This window comes from Macrosteles quadrilineatus, unplaced genomic scaffold (genome assembly GCF_028750875.1).
Source record: "Macrosteles quadrilineatus isolate MER2022 unplaced genomic scaffold, UCM_ALF_1.0 Scaffold_1__1_contigs__length_201487025, whole genome shotgun sequence".
NCBI lineage: Eukaryota > Metazoa > Arthropoda > Insecta > Hemiptera > Cicadellidae > Macrosteles > Macrosteles quadrilineatus.
The window spans coordinates 52,254,861-52,274,372 of record NW_026542594.1 but is presented as its reverse complement, the minus strand read 5'-3'; the positions used below and the strand labels follow the sequence as shown (position 1 = coordinate 52,274,372).

The 19,512-nt window shown below is 32.9% G+C and overlaps 1 protein-coding gene across 1 annotated transcript; it reads right to left on the bottom strand.

Annotated features, from left to right (window-relative positions):
* Nucleotides 1-4,560: 4,560 nt before the first annotated feature.
* On the bottom strand, nt 4,561-19,155 carry LOC128996947 (baculoviral IAP repeat-containing protein 3-like). The gene is made up of 2 exons (XM_054422497.1): nt 18,780-19,155; nt 4,561-4,655 (listed from the first exon to the last, which is right to left on the bottom strand). The coding sequence occupies exons 1-2, from the start codon at nt 19,153-19,155 to the stop codon at nt 4,561-4,563; spliced, it is 471 nt and encodes a 156-aa protein (XP_054278472.1).
* Nucleotides 19,156-19,512: the final 357 nt, after the last annotated feature.

Below are 19,512 nucleotides of genomic sequence, written 5' to 3'. Positions count from 1 at the left end.
AATATTTGATTTATAATTATTTTGACTATCATATGTTTTTCTATTGCTTATGTTATGAAAACATTCACGAATTAGAATTTGTGTTGAGTTAACATGAGTGCTTTTATAAATTATTTTATAATTAATTAGAGTAATTTTATTTGGCAACGAGTGTGAAAATCAACTAGCTACTGTAAAATTCAACACATTTACTTTTGCTGATTGATTGAGCCATTTTCTATTAGAGAATCAAAAGCATAAATAAGAGCAGCAAATGGCAAGTAAAGAAAAACACCCCCGCCACAGCAAACCTGCAGACTAAGCGAATTTCAACTTGTCAGATGACATTTTTATTAAAACATTTCCATAAATAAGACGTATTTATTCCCAATTGAAGTAACATTAGATTTAACGAGTGCTTAGGTTTGCTGCTATGGGGAAAGTAAAAAGTGATTTTTGACCAAACTTAAATAGCATAGGAAAAAATAAATAAGTTTGCTAAATTTTATCGACATATATCCATAAACAAGTTAACTAAAACAGTTTCAATTTTCTCCATAAGAATAACATGACAATTTTAAACTTACTTTGTTTTATTTTCTCTGTAACCTTTAGGCATACAACAGAGCTTCAATATACTTAAGTATTTATTTTTTTATGCTCTGATAAACTGTTTGAAAAGAAATTGCTAAATTTTTTGTTTTCAGGGTCAAAAATGGGAAAAACTCGTTTTTACCCCATAAAACCCCCCATAAACCACCGTTCCCATGGTCCAATCTTGCTGGTTTGCGAACTCGTTCGAATTAATGTAGGTTTACAGGCTCATACCAAATTTCGACAAAATCAGATCATTTTTGGTCGAGTTATCGTGCTAGCTTATCCCCTCACTCATTTTTACCCCATAACACCCCCCATAAACCACCATTCCCATGGTCCGATCTTGCTGGTTCGCGAACTCGTTCGAATTAATGTAGGTTTACAGGCTCATACCAAATTTCGACAAAATCAGATCATTTTTGCTCGAGTTATCGCGCTAGCTTATTCCCTCTATGGGAAATTTGCTAAAAGAGATGGAAAGGATAAAAACAATCTTATAACGATGTGTTAAAATCATTAGGTTTATTGATCAATAAAATCTACTATGTTTTTATGTTGTAATCTGTAATATTTTTAATAAACAATTTTATATGTAAAGGAGTTTATTTGTTTATATCGATGCTCACTCCGCTCAACTGGCAGACATGTGGCCGTATACCTAGGAAAGGTCTGAGGATTGGAGCCCTATGAACACGAATCATGAGCGGCTTCTTCAACGGGTTAAATAATTACAAACTGTTAGTCTATGATTAATAATTTTCGTATTGTATTTTGTAAACTTATCAATTTTTCCGAGGAGTAGAAAACCATTCCTGGATACTTTTGTCACTATTACTACTCCTACAGTGCCCAAACATCAGAAGAAAACTTAGCAAGTCTTCTTTTAGTTTGCACTTAAAATACTATTTCAAATCAATTATTAGCATTACCATGTTTTTTCCAAATGTTGCATGAATTTCATCATGCATTTTGACATTAATTAAATGTTATTATACATAATTTTAAAGCTTGTTTGATAATGAAGGTTTTGATTATATTTGATACTTCAGCGGAACTCTATAACCTAGGAATAAGGCTCTTAATATGTATTACATTTTTGTCTTCGTAATAGCTTTTAAATTTTATGATGCAACTTAAGTAGAATGTTGTTCAACACTCCAATGTGTATGTATCATTGTTATTGTTAATGTTGTGAGGATTTCAAAATGGCCTTTATGATAACCATAAATTTAATTCTTACATAGCCAAATAGGGATTTTTATAACTACTACCAATACTTTTTAAATCTTAATTAATCTTTTATTTTTCTTTTTTTTCTTTTATTGTTTGAGTTGGGAAGCTCAAATAGGCATCATTACCATGTAGTTTGACGGATAATGTTATTAAACATTTATGATAGGACAACCTGTATAAAAGCGTGTATTAATATTTTATCAACAGCAGGAAAACGTAGGTCAACACATCGGATCAGTAACATAGGTGCTTGACTTACAGGTTATTAAAATAGTGTATTTCGCTTAAAAAACAAACATTAGACATCAAATTATAAATCATTTTGGGCTAAAGCGTTGTTGTTATAAACTAAGGCAAGATTGTAATCTTATGGAGCCTTACAAATAATAAATTCCATATTATGTAAATATTTGACACTAAATCAAATTTTCCTATGCTATCATAAACCTCATAGTTTTGCTCTCATTTACAGAAAAGTGAATAATATAAAATATTATTTGTAGTAAAATTATATTGGAAAAAATCTACATTCTAATATTCTCTGGCCGTGAAACGAACGTTTATGAGGAGAAAACACTACGTTGCATTTTCTACAATCCAATATTCCTTCTTTGTATTGGAGGAAATTGCGTCATGATACATATAAGCAAGCGCCTTCACTATTCTTTTTCAATATTAATTTTAAAATAGAAATGAATTGAATACATTGAAATTTTCATCTATTACTAATTACAAAACTTATATAATAATTATTATTTAATGAATAAAAATGACCAAAAATGTTAATATAAAAATAACGTTTGTTAAGAGCGTTACATATTGATTGTCTTATACGTTTCATCAGATTCACGAAAGTGACACGATAAAGGCTTTAATAAAAATGTTAATTGCAGTAAACCTTTTAGTACTTATAATATTCAGACTTAAAAATCTACCAACAACATTTTCAGGCTATATGTCTAAGATTGCAATGAGTTTAAAAAAGTAAAATAAATGACTGTATTGGTTGGCCGTCTGCTAGCTTACAAGAGGTGTGGTCTGTTGTTAGTGAGTTCATGTTTTATGGTTTAAAGTGAGTTATTGCTTTTAATAAAGCTACAAGTACAAATCAAACCTCGAAGTGTGAGTTTAAGAACCTTTCAACCAATTCAATACATTTTTTATACAATATAAATAGTAAATACTCACGTTTATGCAATAGCTAGGTTATGCATGCTGGTTTTCTTATCCGCACTTGATCGACCAGTCTGCAAGTTTGATGTTGTGTGGATCACTTTAATTAATACCTGTTATAAATGTCTCATCTGCTATCTCATTTATTAATTAAATTTACCAACTAATAGCTCCTAATTGAAAAGGTTTTGGGTCCAGGATTATGTTTGTTGGATCCTGTTTCTGTCATAAAGTCGTCTGCTAGCACTGACAGTTTTAAACAGTCTGCAAACACCAGAGTTGCCTGTCAGTTTTTAGTTTCCATGAAGCGGTTTCTGTTCTCTAAAAGGAGCATTGATTAAATATCCTTCCCAAGCCATCGGGTTTGCCTACAATTCGTTGCACTTCCAATCAATTAGATCTTGGGTATATGAAGAACTGATTCGACAAACCAAATAAAAATCTCCTCCATAATAACTAGACTAGTGATTCTACTAGCTCTGGGGCTGCTGCACATTCTTTTATTTCGTTCGCCCACTACAGTAACAAATGACATCCCATATCATCAACAAAGAGATCTGTGTCGTCTGTTGCAAGAAGGTGATTGATAGGGGCGTGGAATGTGAAATACAGGATTGCAAACGTTGGTTCCACCCAGATTGCGTAAAGCTGTCTTCCTCCGAGTATAAAAAGATCGCGGATGGATCAGTCAAGAACTGGACCTGTGACCGCATGGACTGTGGGTCACAGCCTTCTGCCCCCCCCGCAGATATTCTAAATACCATCCTGACTAAGATCGATACCTTGGCCACCTCAACTCCTTATCCAATGCTATAACTTCTATTAAGGACCAACTATCTGATCCGTCGAAGAAGGTCGGCGATCTGGAGCCTAAATTATCGCTGCTGAACAAGAAATCACTGCAATTAAAAATGACATTTCCACCCTCAAGCCAGGCACATCAACTGAGCCTCTGGAGGACTTCTGTTCCGAAATGGCTGATCGACTTGCTAGGCAGTCCAACTTTATTATGCACAAGTTACCTGAGAGTAAGAGCACTGATACGTCGGTAAAAAAACTCATGATCGGGAGCTTATAAACCGTGTCCTCAACTCAATTAAGTATGAAATATCCGAATTTACTTATTCAGATTGGGCAAACCCTCGCCAAACACTATTAGGCCAGTGAAAGTTATCCTTCCAAATGCGGATTCTACGAAGAGCTTCTTCAAGAAATTTTCAGCAAATTTTCTCCCAAATAGGTTATCTGAAGTCACAGTCTCGAGGGATTGGACTACCAGTGAGCGCAAACTTCTTGACAATCTTCGTGACATATTGCAAACCAGAACCAAAAACGGGGAAAAAGATCTTACGATAAAATACCAAAATGACCCTCCTAAAATAGTAACGATGTCAAAAAACTAAGTTCTTCCACTGACCTGGCCAACTACTCAGTTTATTACCAGAATGTAAACGGGCTCAGGTCTAAATTGCATGATCTTCGCTTATCTTTATCTTCTTGTTCCCACGATATTATCGCCTTCACTGAGACAAATCTCCAGCCATCTTTCCGTTGTGGTGAGCTTGGTTTCCTGCCCACCTACTCAGTCTTTAGGAATGACCGATCACCATCAACCTCCAGCAAGTCTAGTGGTGGAGGTGTCCTCATTGCTGCATCCAATTCACTGAAGCCAACTGAAATTAGTACTGATTTGGACTTAGAATCTCTCTTCATTTCCTTAACTCTTCGTCCACACTGCTGAGCTCTTCTTATAAATGTGTATATCCCGCCCAGCTCACCACTTCAATCCTACATCAAACTCTCCACTCACATCGAAGAGGTTTTGGCAAAATCCAACTTCAGCTTCATTCATATATTCGGAGATTTCAATATTCCCATTTCCAGTTGGGATAACGAACATGCACCTGAAGCAAATTCTCCCCTCTCAGTTGTCTCCAACTTAGCGGCGATGTTTTCTCTTTGTCAAGTCAATTCCATAACTAACTACAGAGGCGACCTGCTCGATCTGATCTTCACTTCATCTTCTAATGCTCTAGTACTTCGTGACGAAGATCCTTTAATCCCTGAAGACAGACATCATCCAGCTCTAAACTGTGTCTTTGCTCAGCCACCCCCATTAAGTGTCAGACACAGATCTGTACTCAATACAAGAAGATGTAACCTGCAGAGTGTCTTCGAAGACCTGTCCGTGGCCAATCTCGATGCGATAGCCTCGCCTGGGGATGTAAACGAATCGTTTCAGCGGCTCATAAACACCATTAGACATTCAGTTACTACATATTGTTGCTGCCTAGTATGAAAAACTCACTGTTTCTGTTTTCCAGATCTTGCTAGTGTTTGTTGTTGCATTGTAAGTTAACTTATTGTATTTATTGTTCTGTTTTTGTTCTTGTTATTCTTTTTTGCATTGTGTTGCATGTATTGAGATTTCTCGTTGACTGACGTTGATCTGATATTGTTTCTTTTATTAATTGTTAAATATTGTTCTTTGTCTTTGCTTGAAATTTGTTACACAGAATCATGTATATTTGAATTGTCCATGTACAAATTGGCAATTTGCCGTGGAAATAAATGAAATGAAATTAAATGGTTATGAGTGTCTTTGGTTTTTACGATTAGGTTAAAGTCCATCCGTTATTATAATCTTCATAGCGGATTTATATTTTTCAGTAGTTTATATAGGCTACAGTAGCTATGTTGCGCCATTGAACGGCACCGCGAGAAGCGCTTGCAGACGTAAAGTCATCTCACATTACTTAGTTACATTTAATTTTTTCCATCTGAAGAAGGTTCTTTACTACCTAGATTCAAATGTATGACTCTATCGTTTTATTTTTCTTCTAAAAATTCATTTGTATGTATAAAATGCTTTAGAAAAGAGCTTTTTATAAGTATTTACCAGTCACTTCCTGAGCTAGAATTGAAACCTACTTTCCCCAATGTTTAGAAGTAGTTAAAGACGATTTCAATAAATATTTGAAGTAATTTACACAATGATGGCTACAAACTAATGACATGTAAATAACATAGGCGTAAACAATTTATAATGTCGCTACGGATAATTGGGTAGGCCTACGTACCAACAGGGGATGGGCCTATTGGCTCAACGGTCTGGCAATGACAGCGCAATGGTCGAAGCCGAAATCGACACATAGGAAAACTATTCGAGTTTAGCAGTATCCGTGAACCTCTGTTACGATCACAATGACATCGTATAGATCACTCAAGATCGCACCAGAATCCGTGATTACCAACTACATTAACAATTAAATTAAAAAGTAAGATATACAATGTTAATTTGAGAGAGGATTTTCATGAGCATGACACTAGATCTAAGAACCTTTTTGATGTGCCGTTTGTTGGATTAAGAAAAAGTCAAGTTCAACACAGCTTATTAAGTTTAAGATTTTTTAACAGACTCCCATGTGAAGCCCGAAACCAGAATTTTTCAAAATTCAAAACCAACCTCAGAAACCTTTTATTGGCCAACCCACTGTATTCCTGGAATGATTTTTTTAATATACCAGCAGCATCCGTAAGTACCTATTTTTAAGTTTTTTACCTATTTTTAAGTTTTGACTCTTGATATGTGATATTTATTTGACTTGCATGTGTAATTAGACCTTGCATCTTTTAGGTTTTTAGTTGTGAACATAAAGTGATTATTTATTATTATATATTTATTTATTTATTGTAGAAATTTTGAGAGTTTTGTAGAAGCATGTTGATTGATATTGAATTTGCCTTGTGAATGCCTTGTGATCATTATGCCTTGATTTACTGACGATTCAAAATGCATGTAATTTGTAAAAAGGAAAATAAATATTCTTATTCTTCTTATTCTTATTCTTACAGTTGTGATTTTTACTTCACACGACAGTCACCGAAACCCATTTATTATTAACTGAATATCGAGTTTTTAAGTTGTAAAATAAGGCAAAATTAGGTTCACCATGACTAAGTTAGCCTTATTTTACAACTTAAATAGTGATATTTCATTTATTTGTCATGTGATCTCTGTGATCTTGGTGTCGTTTGATACGTCATGTTAAATGATAAATAAAAGCGTTCTTGACATATTTTCATTAAATTAGCAATTGTTTGGTAATATATAGTTATGAAAATAAAATTGGTTATTTCAAATTGGACCAACTTCATTTTTCTAACATAGGTCTCCTTAAGTATAATATACATATTATCAAGTTTATTTTTATTGGTTTAAAAACTTCAAAGGTATGTTTATACATGAATAAAAACAAAATGACGGATATCTGGGTTGATAAGCATTTTTGGATATACATACAAATTAAAGTTTTTCTTCTATGAGAATCCATATTCCTAAGTTCTAAAACGTTTTTTATGGACACCTTGTATACGCACGATTTAATGCACCGTACAAGTTGGAACCGCACATTAAGGGTTAGGGTTAAGCCTGTACGGTTTTGGATTTAAGTTGGTTAATAGAACAGGCAAACTTTACATCTGGCTACTTTAAAGACACAAATAAGTAACAAGATAGTTATTGGCATATGGGGACATCAAAATGAAAAACAGGTACAGGTTTCGCCTTAAAATCTACGGTAATATGATATTTTATGTATGGGAAATTCACTTAGAAGGATAATCTTCTTTAATTTAAGTAATCAAATACATTTACCGCCAAACAATACAAAATACTTCTATCAACGGGAATAATTATATTTTACGTTTTCATACCCATTCAGTAGATCTACAGAGTATAAGCTTTGACTGTTGATAGAAATAGACGTTTCCCCTTGTTAAAGTGGTCAACAGTTAAAAAAATCTAAATGAACGTATTTGAAGTGAGCCAACGACAGATTGCACTGATTTATATGCAGACATTTTTAACAAGCACAACTTGACTAAGGACGATTTCGGTTAACCATAGCATATTCTATACCACGTATACTATCTCAGGACAACAAATAAGATACAGTTTCATACACTAGCGCAATCTGTGACTGGCTCACATACCATGTTATTTTTAATAAAAGGTAGCAACCAGTCAATATGGATAGTATTTATATTTTAGTATCTAAAGGTCAATGCTAATAGAAGTTTCTCTTTAGCGTTATACCTTATAGGTACTGTATTATATTTTTATCTAAATGTATAAACTATATTCGAAAATAATAATATTTATTGTTAGTAACAAAGTTCTGCGAGTGCAATAACTTACACGACTCAACAACTTCATTGCCAAGAATTCTATACTCGGGTCCGAGGTTTGAGAGTATTCCAAATGGGAATATTATACAGGGAGTCCGAATGAGTAAAGATAAGAAGGAACACCTCCGACGCAGCAAACCTGCAGACAAAGCGAATTTCCATGTATTTTAATTGGATTTTACCAAGACATTTCATTAACATTTTCAGTTACTTATATATATATATTTTTTTTTGACAGTTACTACCATAAAAGAAATAGAAATGTATTTTGATAAAATGTTAAAAGTATGGTATAAATTAAATAGATCTCCGAAATTTGGTCAAAAGATCCGTAAAGAAGCGAAATACAACATATTCCTTGTTCTCCCTAGGAATAAAATGGGAAGTTCGAATGTACAGTTTTTTTGGAATCTTCCCCGTAACCTTCAATTCTACGAAAACATTTACAAAATTATTCGGGAATTTAAACTCCTCCGTATATACACACTTTGAACGTATATATGTATACCCTTGTTAACATTAATTTGTGTTTTTGGCCTCAGGGGACATTGAAAAGAAAAAAAAGGATCATTATATGGTCTAGCCTTTGTCGAGCCACATACAGAACATTCGTTAAAATTATTTCATTTTGTGTATATAAAGCTCCTTATTAGTCTTTACGTACTTAAAAAGGCTTTAAAACTGTTTTAAACTATAATATTCCCATTTTACCAAATCGTACTAAGCTAGTTTTAACATAGCAATACACGTTTTCAATGAGCATTGAACCAAAATATTGGATTTACTCTTCCTCCCAGCTTAATTAAATAAAACACCATTTTCCAATCCTCTTTTGAGATTATTGAGAACTCCACTTAGATAATCCTATTCATTTTAAAATTTTGAGTTTCGGTTGACAGTGAGTAAAAAAAAGAATTTGTGATTTAATAACTAAAACCTAGTTTAGTTTCTTAAATCACATAATATGAAACAATACACCCGCCGCAGCAAACCTGCAACTAAGCGAATTTCCATTTTCCTGATTTGATTTTTACAATCAAATTACATTAAATTGAATGAGTACCTAGGTTTGCTGCCACAGGGAGGGTAATAAAGTGTGTTTTTAGTAAGATATAAATAGCATAGAATAAAATAAATAAATTTGCCAAGCTTGACCAATATATAAACAAGGAAGCTACAACAGTTAACTTATTCTTTAAATTATCAACAAGGGAATTTTAAATTGAAATTCTTTTAAATTTTCTCCTTAACCAATAACTGTAAATAAAAAAACATAAATATACAAAATTATTTGTTTTTTAAGCTCTTTAAAAAGTTTTAAATAAAAATTTGGAAAAGTTATGTTTTGAGAGTAAAAAAAAACACATTTTACCCCATAACACCCGTTCCCTTATTCCGGTTCGCGAATTCATTCAAGTTTATCCCTCCCTACACCTTCAAGCTAAATTTCATCAAAGTCGGACAAAAATTACTCGAGTTATCGTGTTCACGGACACATATATACCTCTATACTGTATATACAATATATATAGATATATACAAATTTGAATGTATAGTGTTTTTGGCCTCTAGGGACATCAAAATGAAAAAGCATATCGGTCCCGGGACTAGGACTTACTGTGCCACCTACGGTAATAGCTACTTACCTATAGGGAAATTCGCTAAAAATAAAAATTACCTTATTAAAATCCATGTTATAGCCCCTGAGCTGTATAATAACTAAAAATAGGCTTTACCTTCGTCACTGCAGCTCAAATGCTTGTGGTGTAACTATGTTACGGCCGTTTCGGCATTACAATGCCATCGTCAGACTACAAAAACACAAACTCGGCTGAAGTAGCGTCGTTGAAGTTTAAACACGTAACACATACGAACAATAATATACATTTAAAATATTTACAAAAACCGAACAGGCCTGTCGTACTAACGGGTGACATGCAAAAAAACCCAGTCGGTTTTTGCTCGGAACGGGAACATGTCACCCGTTAGTACGACAGGCCTGTTCGGTTTTTGTAATATTTTAAATGTATATTATTGTTCGTATGTGTTACGTGTTTAAACTTCAACGACGCTACTTCAGCCGAGTTTGTGTTTTTGTAGTCTGACGATGGCATTGTAATGCCGAAACGGCCGTAACATAGTTACACCACAAGAATTTGAGCTGCAGTGACGAAGGTAAAGCCGATTTTTAGTTAAAAATTACCTATTTATTCTTCAGCAAAACTGCTATTTTCAATACACACGGACTTAGTACGCTCAGCTGGGGTAAACATTAGTTGTATATATTGATAGCAGTAAGATTTGTATGCTATTTTCCGAAGTCACCGAATGACAAATAAATTATCACCGTGTTATTGTATATTGCATCACAGTATTACTTATTAGCTTCATACTTTGCATTTCATGGTAGATCTGCCTTAAAGAATTTAAATGTATTCTATTAACGAGAAAATGAAATAAAATTCTGTAAATAAAAGTTTTAACTGTTCAGACGGAGTAGTAACAATAAGGGAGGGGTGTTGACTTATCAATGAAACACGATCATTGATCATTGATCATTGACTTATCATGACCATTGATAAAGATGTTTTTATATTCACAGCCACAACATGATATACTAATTTTTTAGTTGAAAAACAATGTAAACTCAACTAATGAAGGCAATCACATCAAAATGTGTTGGATCTCTTTAATGTCATTGTTTGAAAACGCAATATTCTAAACCTAACCCAAAGCAATTGGAATGCATATTAATTTGTTTGTTATTATTTAAATAAAATCGTTTATGTAAATAATAAGAAAATGGTGAAATTACGAAGATCAAATGTTTGTTTTAGTTAATACAGTCAGGCGACACTTAGTTTGTGACGTTTGATTTTGTCACCCAATTGGAGGTGCAAAATAAAAGAACCGTCTAGAAGATACCTATCAAGAAGATATTATCATTGGCTACACACAGTTTAGTTATTCTGTGTATAGTCAATCATATTATCAAAATAATACTGTGCTAGCGAAATATGATCTAGGTAAGATTCGTAAACTATTAAAAATACTAAACGACTTACTTCCACGTAAGAAAAAAAACATAACCGATCAAAGAAAATTTGAAAATCTATTAAAAGCAAGAAGGTATTTCAGCTTCGGGGTTCGGTTTACATATTTTTTTCAGAATATGGAAAATAGTTAATTGCTTGACTATTATCATCTTTAATTTATCATAACCATATGTAATGTTTTTCAAACATGAGCTCGGACCTCAAAGCTTCATTTTTGGTTCAAATATTGACATTTACCTCCAAGTGGTAAAAAAAAATACCAGTATAGGTACGCAGGTTAAGTAAGCTAATGGTAATTATCTAGTTAGTAGATATAGGAACCGTATGTCATATCCTTAACCCTGGAAATCTTTTAAATGATTCGATGGATATATGGAATTTTTACTTTTATGAAACCTTATCTCTCTTAAGGATAGCTTTCTAGAAAGAATATTTATTTAATGGAACATGTTTTAGATATCAAAATTAATAATTAAAATATTTTACTTTTTCGTCGAGCCCTTGTCCGCGGGCTCAATTAAATTTTATGTCTACGTAAAACCATCGGTGTATATAACCTAACATTTTAACCTAACATTTACATGTTAGGTTATATACATTGATGTGTAAAACACTATAATCTAGCCATTAGGCCTACACTGAAATAAATCTAAGGTGGCCTCTAAGTGAATACTGTTTGTGAACAAATTATCAGATGCATAATATTTACACTCACCTATAGCATTCATTTGTACGAAAATTTATAAAACGGTTAAATTAATCATGGTCAAATGATTTTAAAATAACTTTCTTATTAACCGTAACGAGAAAGTTAGTTAAATAAACAGAATATCTACTAAAATAATATAAGTGTAATCACTCTCTGACAAGCTGGTTAAGCAATCAAGAACAAGATGTGTTAAGAGTCGGTTCGAGGAAGACTGAAAGCTACTTTGTGCTCCCGTCACGCACCTGGATTCATGTTCCTTTCCTTTTTTTAAACGTACGTGAAAGAAGATTTAACGTGTTTCTGTAACCTGAACGATATCATGGAATAAGCATTCGTCCATCAACATTAACCCACAGATAGGCTCAGTTTTATGGATCTAGTAATTCTCATAGTCAAGAAAATAGTTTGGACAATCAGTTTGTTTTTAAAGCAGTTTGCAAAAACATTTAGCCTATATGAGACTCTAAAACTTCCTATATAGGCTTTTACCTATTTTGTTGTTGTTAAACATGTTTTGATATATTCTACAACCATACGTCCCCGTCGTTCAGATCGGTCCCTCGCGATTTGATTGTCAAACAGTCGTTATTGACGCATTATATTTGGATCCTATGTAAGTGTGATTAGCATACCCCCTGCGCAAGGATGACACGCAAACTTTCTTGGTAAAAGCTAACATCCTAAAGTGGAGTTCATGAAAGATGCGGACAAGGAACGTCGGGGACAATGAAAGCTAGGGACAAATAGAGGCGTGAACCGTGGGGTGGAGAGAGGGAAATAGGCTCTGAATCGACTCTTTAAAACGAAAACTGTTCATGTTTCACAGAGAGCCACAATAACGGCATTGACTTTAAAATCATAATTTTGACTATTTCCAAATAGTTATCTGAAAAATGTTCAAGTCAGTCACGTATTGATTGATTCAGGCTTGTAGTTTGTGCGCATCTGTTTTAGGTATAAGTTTAAGTAAGGAATAGGATGTGTGTAATAATAAATCGGATGCTATAACATATACATGGAGTCGAAGCTATTGCTTATGACTATAGGATATTATTATTATATTATTATTATTATTATATTATTATTAGACGTAGGTACAACTACAATAAGAGAAAGAGCCGTCCTCAGAGCTTAGTCAGCCTTTGTGCCTAATAAACGCACGCTGCTGTTTGGTGTTGTTTGGTTGGAATACTGATATGCGGCAAAAAAATATGCGGCAAAAGTAAGTAGTAAATGCAGCAATTAGCATCTTTCTGTACTATAATCAGTGCAAGGATCATAATTGTAGCTGGACAAATAAAGCTAAGAAGATAACGCTTCTTAATACCTCACTAACCATCATTACCAAACCATGGTAGGAAAAAGCGTTATTTTCGATTTTCTTTTAATTTTGACCCAAGGAATCACTACGTAAATTATGTACCCACTTATTTCAACACCATGTATATATTATCACCATATCAGTACTAAAGTATAACTAATGTGTAAGTATGGCAAGGCTTGCAGGCTTACCATTTAAGCCTAAACCCTATTTGTATAGTGAGGTATCTTATTATACAAATATTATTTGGGATCGCGGACAATCTTTGTCAGGTGACTGTAGGAAAAATATTTTGTATAATACGAATAGTCCTGTAGTATAAACAAACAGCGCCGTGGTGTATTGACGTTGTTAAAATTCAGTTAATTTGTGCTCAGAGTAGAATGAAATCTTAGTGACGTCATCGAGGAGACACTAATGTAAAATACTCTACAAATAATTTCTTTAATGTATATTCTCACAAAATACAAAATTAGAATTTCCTGTACTTATTGGATATTCGCTAACACCTTATGCTGTCCTAGTAGCCATATTGTATTGTTTGAATTAAATAAATGAGTATTTCAATGTCCTGACTTGATTAAACTAACTTGTTACATGTCAACAAACCGACCAGTCGACTTTGAATTAATCGATTTAGTGAGGATTCAACTAATAGTAGCTACTTCCAGATTATAAACTTTTATTTGGTTTTTGCTCAAAGACGAGATTGCTGTCAAAAATTTAACCCCATTTTTTTACTTTTAAATATTTTAAACACAATTTCAAGGTTTTTACATTAGTTAGTATTTACTGAAATCTAGTTTGAATTACAGTGTTTATCGTTCTTCAGCTACGTTATTTATTTTACACTAATGACATACATCAAATTCACAATTTTAAACTCTATGTTTTCTCTAATTGTACTTTAAGATATATATTGAGTGCAATATTAATTACGACTTACTAAAACCATTGACTTTTGGATGAATCTCACTTACCCGTAAATTTGAACCGCAGATTACTAGTGATATAAAACGTTGCAAAAACATTACGTAGACTTCTAGTCATTGATAAATATAAACAAATAGAACAAAATGATTTCAGCTTTCGTAAAAACTGATTATACAATTGGATTTTTTATTTCATCTTTGCCAAATAAATATAAAAAAAATTGTTAATATTCTTAAGGAGGTACAATTATGAAAATAAAAATAAAGTATTATTATTTTATAACACTTCACTATTCGACAACGTGAACAATTTAATTTTATTAAATTAATTTATTATTTATTATTTAATTTAATTTATTTGAATTGAGTCAATCACAATTTAACTTAATAACTTCTTATGATATACAGAAAATATTGAGTCTATTTCGTTTCATAACTTCTTGATCAGCATCGTACGTGTTATTAAATGCATGGAAAGTAAATAATGAAACGTCTTATAACACTTAAAACATATATTTACGCTTATAATGCTACTCACAAGACGGTAAGGGGGTGATAGATAACTACGGTAATAGCTTATTCGCTAAAAAAGGTGGTAAAGGTGATCGATTTCGATCGGACACTCCAATCATCATCAGACCCAATAGTACAGGTAAAATAATACAAAAACACTCCATATAAACAACAAAATTTGTACATTCATGAAATTTCACCTGTGAGTTACTAATAATATGAGAAATGAAGATCCGATGAGTCCCCAAAATTTTGGGCGTCCTAAGGCCCTTTTTGGGGCCCTTTTTTAACGAAGGGCCCTTGTTCCTGAATAATTTTGTTTTTACGTTTAAGGTCGAGTGAGGTGTGGTTTTTTATGGTTTTAGTTATTTTAAATCGATTGGGACTAGTTTTAAGTGTATTAAGCCACTCCATACAGGGTGTTGCGAAATATTATTACTTTTTACGATATTTAAACATTTATTCATAAAGTGATAAAATTAGTTACCTCCATGCTCTATATAAAAGGGGATTATTGAAAATAACTGTAATTCTTTACTATATAAGAGGGAAGGATCGCAAGGAGCCAGACCCCCGTCACAGCAAACCTGCAGACTAAGCGAATTTTCATTTGCCCGATTATCAATTAAATCTAAAATAACATTGAGTTTAATGAATACTTAGGTTTGCTGCTACAAGGAGGCTAATAAAGTGTGTTTATAGTAAAATATTAATAGCCTTGTATAAAACGAATAAATTTGACAAGTTTTATTAAGACATATCTATAAACAAACAAACAAAATAATTTTACACTATTCTCCTTAAGAATAACATGGAATTTTAAATTTACAATTTTTCAATTTTATTCGTAACTAATACACTTACAAAACACGTAAATATACTAAATTATTTGTTTTCTTTATGCTCTAGAGAATAATTGGGAAACTTTGTCTTTTGAGGGTCAAAGATTACAAATTTTTACCACATAAAACCCTGTTCCATGGACCGATTATGCCGGTTTTGTTAAAATTGAACCAAAATTACTCGAATTATCATGTTTACGGACACGTATATAACTTGGATATATTATATTATTTATATGTATATAAACACATATATAATATTTTGAGTGGATGGTGCTTTAGGCTTCTGGGGGCATCGAAATGAAAACGTAAATCGGTTTCGGGTCGATGTTTTACCATAAGACCTTTGGCAATAGCTTAACTCCTATATGGGATGTTCGCTAAAAGGGGATGGATTAAGTTTTACACTATAACATAATAACATAGGTTACTAAGCAAAAATTTCAACTTTTATGGTGGTGTGAATAATCTTTCAAACGTGTTTTTTATGCAAATCTATTAAGACCAATTTCAAATTGATATGCATTTTTCTTAGGTGGTTATTTAAGCTATTTTTTTACATTTATAAAAAATTAAAACAATTGTATTTGTATAAAACCTTACATTACATATTACAATGAAGTACTTAAACTAAAGCTATTTTTCTACAATTTCCGTAGTATCTCTCTTTACAATTTCATCATCACAATAATTATTCTCAGACGGCTCATTAACAATTTTAGCGAATTTCCCTATAGGGAAGTAGCTATTATTATTTTTAGCAACTTGTCCATCTTTACTGATTTTGTCCTAGTTGGTGTTCAATCAGGATTCCCCTTTACAAACCTAAAACCTTGCATATTGCAGAACAGGCAACACCAGTCTTAAAGCACGAACAATGTGGTGCAAAAACACCTTTCATACATACTGACGTTTGCAACTTGTATCTTAAGTTCCTCAAACTTGTTTTTTAATCAATACAAGTACGGTTATCTTTCGTGGTTATGACGACCAGGACAGCACTAAGACATCAGAGCAGCATTGTCGGTACAAGCATTTTTGTCCTGAACAATGGGAACGAGGTTTATGGGGTAAAAATTGGGTTTTCTTATTTACTTTACCCTCAAAACACAAAGTTTCCCAATTTTTCTATAGAACATTTTAAATAGCTTAAAAACAAATAATTTAGTATATTAACGTGTTTTTGTATGGTTATTAGTTACGGATAAAAATACTAAAATTGTAAATTTAAAATTCGCATGTTATTCTTAAGGAGAATTGTGTAAAATGATTTTGTTTGTTTGTTAATAGATATATTTTGATCAAACTTGTCAAATTTATTTGTTATATACTAGGCTATTACTATTTTACTATAAACACACTTTATTAGCCTCCTTGTAGCAGCAAACCTAGGTAATCGTTAAACGCAATGCTATTTTAGATTTAATTGAAAATCAAGTAAGTAAAACGGAAATTCGCTAGGTCTGCAGGTTTGCTGTGACGGGGGTATTTAATATTTTCTCTTACTCCTTGTGATCCTTTCCCTTTACGTAGTAAAGAATTACAATTATTTTCAATAATGCCCTTTTATATAGAGCATGGAGGTAACTAATTTTATTACTTTATGAATAAATGTTTAAATATCGTAAAAAGTAATAATATTTCGAAACACCCTGTAGGGTGTGGTTTAATACACTTAAACCTACTCCCAATCGACTTAAAATAACTAAAACCATCGAAAACCACACCTCACTCGACCTTAAACGTAAAAACATAATTATTCAGGAAAAAGGGCCCTTCGGAACAAAAAGGGCCCCAAAAAGTTCCTTAGGACGCCCAAAATTTTGGGGACTCATTGGATCTTCATTTCTCATACTATTAGTAACTCACAGGTGAAATTTCATGAATGTACAAATTTTGTTGTTTATAAAACCCTATTTTACCTGTACTACAATAGGCGAATGATATGTCGTCATTCGCCTATTGGGTCTGATGATGATTGCAGTGTCCAATCGAAATCGATCACCATTTACCACCTTTTTTTAGCGAATTTCCCATATAGGGAATAAGCTATTACCGTAGGTCTCATGGTAAGACCTAGATCCGGGACCGATTTACTTTTTCGTTTTGAGGTCCCCAGAGGTCAAAAACACCATCCATTCAAATTCATATATATATATATATATATATATATATGTGTGTGTGTGTGTGTGTGTGTGTAAGTTAGCGCGATAACTCGAGCAAAAATGATCCGATTTTGATGACATTTTATTCGATCGAGTTCGCGAACCAGCATAATCGGACCATGAGAATGGGGGTTTATGGGGTAAAAATGGGTTTTTATCATTTTTGACCCTAAAAACAAAAAGATTCTGCAATTTTTATAGTGCTAAAAAAAGAAATAATTTGGTTTATTACAACCATGTGCCACATTTGCAACATAGGCCTAGTACCTTATATTTCTAAGACTTGTTTATTCATTCAAATCGTTATGTTTTTGAATGATTTTTAAAATAACAAACATTTGGTATATTACACATTGCTTAATGTTAGACGTACAAACGATCAAGCTATATAAAAACAAATTTCCCACTCTTTACCCTATAATTTACTATTTATTTAAAGCAAATGTTAACTCTCATTAAATACTCTTGGTTGTATTGTAATCCAACGTATTTCTGTTTATCGTTTGTCCTTTTGTGAAACTGTTTGAATGTTTTTTATTGCTAGTTTTAGTACAGAAAACTATTCAATTTAACTATTTTCACCGTTAGGTCCGGTTTCTTTCACCGTCATCTAGTCTTTCTAATATATCTATCACTTCATTGCTAAACATGGATCTTTTTATACTGTATGATATTATATAAGCATCGGTTCATGACCTAGCACGTGACCTAGGACATGGTGTAGTGGGTTACGTCATGGTGACGTGTCAAAGCTAGGGTGGATCGATATTTTCAAGGTCGTTGTTTGGGTTTAAAAAAAATCAGCATATCGGTAGTGGGATGAATACCGATACGCTGAATTTTTTTTAATTCTTTATTGAAAATTTAAAATACACACAATATAAGGAATATAGTTGTTTTGAAAACTTAAACCTAATACAGATCTAAACTAAAAACACTTGGATCATAGAAATTATAGGAGCTCTACAGTAACAACAGTTATCGAATCGCCATCCGCATATGTCACAAGCGAAACAGTGTTTGCATGGCAAGAAGAGTAAATTACGATTTTTGTTCATGCATATTATACACTCGATGTTTGATTCTTCTATCGGTGGGGGTACAGCAATGTTGTTTGTTGGAATCCTTTTCTTTTGTAGGGCGTTTCTTTCGGTTCTGGATCTCATTTCGTTGACGAAATCTTGTCCTTTGTGTACCAATACGAACGGACACTTGGGAAACCATTTCGCGTGTTCTTCCCAAGGATCATCGATATCTTGCCAATGGTGTAGTCCACCACCGCAGTAAAAACAAATCGTTTGGTCCTTTTTTCCTGCGTAGAAGAATCCTGCTTCAGCGAGTTCGATTCTGCATTCGCTAACAAAACTTCTCGTTCGGGCGTGTATGTACGAGTTGATCCTATCATTTTCTTTTGAATATTCAGGATGTTTTATACACCACGACATGTTACTTCGAGCTCCGACGAGAGTAAAGTGGATAGTAGTAGGTCTCGCATCGTCCTTTTATGCGGTAGGTACCTTATTTTCGTGGAATGAAAATCCGCTTCTGATTGGTTGATTACAGCAGACGTTGCAATGTTCAAGGTCATCCAAAGTAAATTAAAAAAAAAACATCATATCGGTATTGAAACAAAATACCGATACGATCTGGCTTTTCTTTTTCCCATATTTATTTCAAACATTTAGATAAACATATTTACAATAAACATTATTTTGACTACGCTAAATTATTACATTTGCAAAAACTAAACCTAAGATACAAATCAAATAAAGGTGAGGTGTAATGAAGAGGGTTCCCGATGA